Here is an 8,533-nt window from a genome sequence, read left to right as displayed (position 1 = left end):
AAGGCAGAACAATTATATTCAGAGAAAACCTGTGCTGGAAAAACCCCAGAACTGTTTTTCCTACAATCCATTCAATGCTTACTTGAACTTAAGAATTTATTTTTGTGTCATGTAACTTACTTATTAATACAGTTGATGGTAGATACACTTACTGAAGCTGTAGGAAATTTGGGTATAGGAAGATGTATGTTTGAGAAAAATACTAGCATTGTATACCCTAAAATAATAAATCAATAAAAATAATTTTTTGCTCTCCAGCTGGGAGTATAGATTTAATCTGACACATTGTTATCCAAAAAGAAAAAAAACAAATGTAAAATGCATCAACCAAAATGAAGTTGGGGGAGGGAGTGACTTCCCTAAGGGTGTACAATAATATTAGCAGGATTACTAAGTTTTTCAGTCTAATTGAATCCAATAGAATTACTGTAGGTTGTTAAGAGTCACCATATCCTGCTGGACTACTCTAATCTAAATATTGCTAGTTAACCTTGTTTTTGAAAAATACATTGGAAAAAGCTAAATGGAGCCTCTTTCCATAATCAGTTTACATTATGTTGCACACTAAACTGTTGATTACATTTTCCAAAGATGGATTATTTCCCTTATGCTACCTGAAATGATTTTTTCAACAACAGTATTCAACTCTGGTTTAAATAATTTTGTTTTATAGCCTTGAAAACGTAAATCATAAGTGAGAATAGATAGAAGTATAAAGAAACTGGGGGGAAAGTGCCCTAGAATTAACATGAAAACACTTTTTGGGAGACAGTGTTTTTTTGTAAATCAAAGCAAGTAATTGAATATATGGCACTCCAGAAAAATGAAGTATTTGAAAGCTGTGCAAAATGCAGCATATATTCTGTTATTGAAACTGCAGTAAGTCAATTAAAAATACACATTATGCTTGAAATCATACTTTAAGAGTTTAGCATTCGATTTATGTATTATAAGAGGTTATTTTTGCATAGGGAAATATTAATTTAATTTTATGCATATGTTAGAAAGACTTCTGAGATGCTCACTTTATTTTATTCATTTGTGTTAAAAATATAATAATAAATACTAAGAGCCCGTTGTTGCTGTTGGTCATATAAAAATGTCATAATGATCTTTGCTCACTTATCTATTTAGAGTTTTTTTTTAAGATGTTAATTATGGCTCATCCTTTGTAGCATGACAAGTAGTTTTTACTAATCCAGCACTATGAAAATAATAATAAAAAAATCCTACTTTACCCTTACCTCCACCTCCCCCCACCCTCATTATTATTGTTGTTGTTTTTTAATCATAAAACAATTCTAGGCAGCAAGAGTAGTATGTTGCTTGGGCTAAGGCTGGGCTGTTAGCTAAATTAAGCCATTGTGACTCAAAATCCTCCTTTAATAAGGTTCATGCTGTCTACAACTTCATCATTTTCTGCTGAATGATAATTACTTTATTCAATCATGTTCAAGGTTTTAGTGAAAGCTAGCATTGATTGATTAACTTCAATTACCATGCTTACATTTGCATAGATAAAAACTGCTTTTCAATTTGTGAGTGGCACGCCAGTGGAAACCCTGCGCTGATATTTGCATTTCAATGTGAACAGTGAAGAATAAAGGTGGAAGAGAGGTCTGATCAGTGCTAAGCCCTTTCTGCTTCAGTGCTTAAGCATTTTTCCATAAACACTCTTGTTATGATGTTAGTTTGTTCAAACCACTCTGAGGTAACTGATGGAGGCTCCTGTTTACAAGCTTTCCTGACAATTGAACAGTATGGATTAAGGGGAAGAGACACCCATAGAAGCTTGCAGGCTGGCCACCAAGTTAAAGAAGAATGAAATCTCTTCCTGTAGTTGTCACAGAAACTCCCAAATGCCAGCCGCGCTTTGAAGATCAATGTCGTCTGCAACCAAACCTGGTCTGACTTTACAATAGCTGGTGCTTTTATCCCTGGAGCAGTCTGCTGGTCCAGAACCAAATGTTGAGCTTTTGTCAGTCTGATTTTCTGTTCAAATGCAAGGGAGGTTCCAAAATGAAATGAATAAGTCCTTTTCATTCTTACCAAATAGGCCCATGACAAATGTTGAGTTATATAATTATTACTAGATTCGCTGGATGTTATCACCGCTTGTAGTTTGAGTAATCTGACTTTTAGCATATGTATAAGACAAGGGGGCCTCCCTGATGGCTCAGCAGTAAAGAATCTGCCTGCAATGCAGGAGATGCAGGAGACACGGGTTCGGTCCCTGGGCCTGAAAGATCCCCGGAGGAGAGCATAGCAACCCATTCCAGTATTCTTGCCTGAAAAATCTCATGGACAAAGGAGGTTGTCAGCTACAGTGCATAGAGTCACATAGAGTTGGAGACTGCTAAAGTGACGGAGCATAGAACATCAGACAAGGACTGCCTCATTTTCCTTATCTTTTGGTGGTTCAGAGATACAGAGGTTTGGTGTAGTCTTCCTTGCCTTCTCTGCATTCATGCACGCATACTCAGTCACTTCGATCATGTCTGACTCTATGATCTGATGGATGGTAGCCGCCAGGCTCCTCTGTCCATGGGATTTCCCAGGCAAGAATACTGGAGTGGGTTGCCATGCCTTCCTCCAGAGGATCTTCCTGACTCAGGGATTGAACCCATATCTTTTAAGTCTCCTGCATTGACAGGCATGTTCTTTACACACTGGGCCACTTGGGAAGCCCCATTTCTGGATATCCCAGTTTAATCAGGACCATAGTATTTTTATGCCAATTCTGTGAAGTTCATTCAGCCTTTATAAAATCACAAAAGCTTATAGCCAGAGAGTTTTTCTTTAATCAATTTGAATGTCTCTTTTTTGCTTCTACAAGATCAGCAGCTAAATGGAACATTTTCTCAATATAAGCTCAATAGCTATTTCTTGTGGGTTAATATTTTGATTCTAGACAAATCTGACACATAGCAGCACTCAATAAACCTTTTTGGTTGTGATAACTTTGAATGCTAAAACTCCTAGAAACTCCAGATTTCCCTAAAAAATAATGTCAGTCTTTAGATCTTTAGGACAAAGGACTAATTTCACTGAAATACACCACCAGATCCAACTGTAGAGTTTATATGGACATCCAGATTTCCATTAAGTAAACTTTAAAATGCATAGGAAATTGTTTATGCAATTTACAACTATATACTAATGCATGTGTTGTTTCATGATGATGAACTTCAAAATAATTTGAAGGCCAAATTGCCTGTTGTTCCACAGCATATTTTCTTTGCCATACAAAAATCCTCTGGGGTTTCATGTAAATTTTAAAGAATATTTAAAGACAGGATGAAATATTAAGTTTTGCCTAAATGTCACTTTCAGATCAGAAGCTGTATAATTATTTGTTTAATTAAATTAGAACACACATCACAATGTTGCACCAGTCTCCTTCCCTCAAGCTTGAAGAACTGAGAGTGCCCCTGCAAGCTTTATGCTTGAAGATTGGTCCTGGCCTGTAGGGGCCAATGGTCAAACCTAAAGTTTAGCACCAAGCAGATTGGCACTTGTGCCTCCCCAAGTGGAGAATTCAGAATCACTGCCGTTAATGTTGGCCCCTCATAATATCAAGGGGAAGCCAGGCTCCTGAGATGGTGATTTCTGCCAAATGTGCAAATATTGCTTGCTAGCCCTGGGCTGATGTGTTAATTGGGGAAGTCGAACTGGTAATTTCTCAATAGGTAAGGCAATTAATAAGTTTTTAAATAAAATTTCTTTATTAAAGCAGATTGTTAGTCATGGGGGAAGGAGAGAGTGGGACAAGTTTGGAGAGTAGTGTTTACACACTACCATGGGTAAAACAGATAGCTAGTGGGAAGCTGCTGTATAATACAGGCCGCTCAGCTCAGTGCTCTGTGATGACCTAGAAGGGTGAGATGCCAGGGGGAGGGAGGCTCCAGAGGGAGGGGACATATAATTGATTCACTTTGTTGAACAGTAGAAACTAACATGACATTGTAAAGCAACTGTGCTCCAATAATAAAATAAAATAAGATAGCATAAAATAAGTTTGTTAGAATGCGAAAGGAATCAAGCAGATCTTAACCAAGCTATATTTGGATTGCTACCTGTAACAAATAAGGGAGTCTTACTTCAACTAAAGGGTTTTTGTGCCGTTGATTGGGAAATGAAGAGAGAGACAGTCACATTACACAGAATTAAAACAAGTGTATTTCACTAGGGGTAAATGAATCATGATAAGACAAATTGGAGAGACATCTTACTTAGATTCTTAAATATAATGGCAAAGATGTGCCACCAATTCAAATAGTTTGGCCTGAAATATTATCCCCCAAAATGTATAGAACTTTCTTTGTAGTCAATTTTGTAACTGGCATGTGAAAGAATGCTATTTTGGAAAGTTAATTTTAGCTGGGTTGGATAATTAGAAAAACAAAGCAGCCTTGGAAGTTAGTGAAACTGTGTTGTCAAACCAACACATGACACATATGAGCATAATAGAAGGCAAAAAACTGATTCCTTTAAGATTTTAAATGGCTAAAATGAAGCACTAATAATTTTAAAAAGCTGAAATACTTCATCTTAGTAGATGGGAGTGAACAAATCACAGATTTTCTAAATGTTTGTGAGTTAAACAAATGGGAATTATGAAATGCTGAGAACATGGATTTGAAGAGATAGAGCTAAAACAATGCATAAGTGATCTAGGATTGATTCCATAATTTTCAGCTTGAAGAATAATTTGCCCCATGAAGAACTAACCATTTTTTCAAACTGGTGATCTTTTAACACAAAATTTAAAAACCTATGATGTTAAATTAAGTGTACACAACACTCCAAAAAGTGAGTACATCATTCTGTCTTGTTTGGCCCATGATCTCCTTCATTTCTTCCTCTCCAGCTCATTCTTGGTGACTACTGGGACTCAAAATCTTCTTCATGGAACACTTACAGCCTCAGGTGTGGCCCCATGACATACCCCAGAACTATCCAGAGGAACTTTTCACTATTGAGGGTCAGAGGCATAAATCCCCATGTACACCCACCATTTTAATTTTGGCAGCTCTTTCTGGAAATTTAGGGTTGAAGTTCATTAGAACCTTTCTCATTCTGTCCTTCTGTTCCATTGCTAAGTTCCATCTCTTCTGTCTCTAGCCATAGCCATCTATCTGCTTTGTTTCTGTTTTCCTCCATTAGTATCTCTCCTTAGAAAGCTGTTCTCTTTACTGTTTAAGTAATAAGAATCAGCTATATCAGAACAGAGGCTTCCCTGATGGCTCAGTGGTAATGAATCCACCTGCTAATGCAGAAGACACAGGTTCAATCCCTGGATCGGGAAGATCCCCTGGAGAAGGAAATGGCAACCCATTCCAGTATTCTTGCCTGGGAAATCTCATGGACAGAGGAGCCTGGCAGGCTACAGTCCATGAAAGTTGGACATGACCTAGCGACTCAATAACAACAATATTGGTACAGAGCAATTTTTCTTTCTGTAGCGTCACAAGTTAAAAATCTCCTTAAAAGCCAGATATTTCAGTTCTCTTCCAAACACTTAAAATTAAACACAACCAATTAAAGACAAATATTTTCAAGATTCCAGAGAAAGGTAACAATTCTCTAATGGAAACAAATTAAAGTTTAAAAATATCTGATCAACACCTATAACTCGCTTGATGTTGGATATAACACCTATAAATGTAGATGGATATAAAACCTATAAATTGCTCAGCATAGTAGTGAATTGAATAGTCACTGAAGATGCAAGTCATCCCAGAAAAGCCTCTGAGCTCAAAGTCTAGTTATGTGGAAATGAAATAAACATTCTGAACATCTATGCTTACAGACATTTAACAAAAGAAACAATAGAGGAGTGAAACACCTCAGATTAAGCCTCAGAAATGTGTGTTTAAAATTATTCTGTTTCTTGCTGGTCACCCAAAAGAGAGCAATGTGGTCACTCAGAGTGAATTCAAGAGAAATTCAAATAGTGGGTGGTTTCAGCCAGGACTCGGGGGAAGCAGGTCTTTGCTACCAACAACCTCCCAACCCTGGCTCAGTGGTAAAGAATCTACCTGCCAATGCAGGAGAAACAAATGACGTGGGTTCAATTTCTGGTTCTAGAGGATCCCCTGGAGAGGGAAATGGCAACTCACTCCAGTTCACAGGGTCTCCAAAGAGTCAGATACTACTGAGCAATTAAATAACAACAACCACCCTCCACCTTCAGCCTTCAACACCACCCCTTGATTTTTCCTCTGGACAGACCTGATTCTGAGAGCAGGTATGGTGGACAGATAGCTGAAAAAGTTGCTCAGGGCTAGGGAAACGGTTAAAATTGACAGGATAGTGGAGACTTGCTTCTTCCAAATTTAACAGCAAGAAGATACTAAATGAAAAAACTTAAGAGTCAGGAAGTCTGTTTTCTGTTTCTTATTTGGCATCATTCTTTTGTGTCCTCCACCCTAGCAGCCTCTCTGTATATCCATAAAATCGTGAGAATGCTGAAAAGTCAAAACTAGAGATACATAATTGTTCTTGAAAAATCCCTGCATTCTGGCATCTGTAGTGTGGAAAGGTCATTTTCTGGTTTGGTCACTTGATCCTCAGGGTTGCTGTTGTGATTCATCAGATATTTTAAACCAGTTCTTTTCCTTGGTATTTTAATGATTTTACAATAGAAAAAAAATTTTTAAATTTATTTACCTAGCATTACAATAATTATTTTCCTCTTATCCTTGGAAGAATATAAGCTTTTAAGAAAGAAATCCAAAAGCCACAAGATAGTCAAATGAAGGAATTTTTATGGCAGTGCCAGAAAAAAATTTTTCTCCTTCTGTCCATATACCAGATCATTTTTTAAAAATGACATTCAAATGACAATCACATGGCACTGTCTTTGTGAAGTTGCTATGCACGATGGTGCTAAACTCTGTATTATAATATATGTTGCAGATGGCACCTACAGTGCATTTATGTAGAGATTTTGTCCACCCCTCCAAAAGATATATTTACTTATAATGATTTAAAACAGATGGATAGACAAATCTGTCTTCGATATTTAATACTAATATATTAATGTGTAAATGACTTATAACAATAGGTTTGTTTTCTAGAGTCTAATGCAATGGTTGCCATAAGAACACAAATTATGTGTACATTTTAATGCATCTATGCTTCATAATTATGCATGGTTGTGTGCTGTTATAATTGACATAAAATATAAAACAGGTCAAAGAGCAGCTATTAAAACTATTTTTCATTTTGCTTCTTGACAGCCTGCAACATTGGTGCCTGGTACATTTAATAGGGCCATACATGGAAGGCACAGATAGTTATAGAACTGCAGCCACATTAAAGGGCTCCAGAATTTGTAACCTAATTATTTCAAACATTGTTTTAAAACTGATGATTTTCTTTAGAAGTTTCCTATTTTGTGACCACAGAAGTGAAATACTTTTAAATAGAAATGAATGAAGGGATGAGGGAAGGGTATCATGTGTTTATGTGTGTTTGAAAGAGAGAGAGACAGACAGACACAGAGAAGAAACGAGATTTTATTTGAAAATAATATGTGTCCTGAAATCATTTTTTTTTCTGCTTAGGTAAAATAAAGTGGTAGTCTCTTGAATTCTTTTGTAATGATGTCTAAATTTCCATTTTGTGTAGTTCTCATACTGTTTTCTTTGTTTTTGTTTTTTAACACACTTAAGAATCCTTTGGCTAAATTCTCATCTCCTAAAGGTTACAGAGGAAGAGACTTTAGATTTCTAATTACTTAATCTGCTTGCTGCCTGAGGAACTGAGGATTAATCCCCTCCCTTTAGCAGTAAGGGAGTAGAGGCAAGGTGACTTGCCCAAGGGCACCCAGCAAGCCTCCTGAAGTCTGGAATTGGAATCTGAACACCTGCATCTCAGGCCTGTGCTCAGGCCCTGCTCCTGCTGCCTCAAGTGTCTGTAATTCTCCTGAGGGCCAAGATCATTTCATCCTCCTGCCATAAAACTCCAGGGAGCTCTGGGTGAAGGAAATAAAACCTGTATAAAATCACCCAAATGCAGTGCAAGTTTGACTGATAAAAAGTTTCTGTTCTACTTTTCAAATGCAGAGATTTCTGGAACTGTAAAAGAAAAACATAAAATGCACATGAAAGAATAAAGATTCCTTACCACTGTTGTGATATGTCAACATAGTTGGTATAATTCTCCTTTGTTTCAGAATTTTCATTTTAGAATTTTTTCTTGGTTTGGTTTTGTTGTTTTTTAATTTTAAAAACATGTTTATTTTATGAAGATCCCCTGGAGGAGGGCACAGCAACCCACTCCAGTATTCATGCCTGGAGAACCCCATGGACAGAGGAGCCTGGTGGGCTACAGTCCATGGGGTTGAAGAGTTGGACACGGCTGAGCAACTTAGCACACACACATGCATATAATTGATTAATAATGTTGTGTTAGTTTCAGGTGTACAGCAAAGTGATGCAGCTATACATATACATGTATTTTCTTTTTCAAATTCCAGAAAGGTAATTCTTAAACTGTTGGGGAAAGACATTTTCCCCTCATTTAT

At 37.0% G+C, this 8,533-nt stretch overlaps 1 protein-coding gene across 4 annotated transcripts in view; it reads left to right on the top strand.

Annotated features, from left to right (window-relative positions):
- GPD2 (glycerol-3-phosphate dehydrogenase 2) overlaps window positions 1-8,152 on the top strand; it is a 246,551-nt gene extending 238,399 nt beyond the window's left edge. For all 4 annotated transcript variants that reach the window (XM_081580561.1, XM_081580576.1, XM_081580560.1 and 1 more), the window contains one exon: window positions 7,680-8,152. In XM_081580561.1, the coding sequence (XP_081436687.1) occupies window positions 7,680-7,740 (61 nt within the window). In that variant the 3' untranslated portion in view covers window positions 7,741-8,152. The remainder of the gene's footprint in view (window positions 1-7,679) is intronic.
- Window positions 8,153-8,533: the final 381 nt, after the last annotated feature.

Source organism: Giraffa tippelskirchi, chromosome 3, assembly GCF_054371585.1.
Source record: "Giraffa tippelskirchi isolate mGirTip1 chromosome 3, T2T-mGirTip1v1.2.pri, whole genome shotgun sequence".
Lineage (NCBI taxonomy): Eukaryota > Metazoa > Chordata > Mammalia > Artiodactyla > Giraffidae > Giraffa > Giraffa tippelskirchi.
The sequence above is the reverse complement of the archived record's forward strand: the minus strand, read 5'-3'. Positions and strand labels throughout refer to the sequence as shown.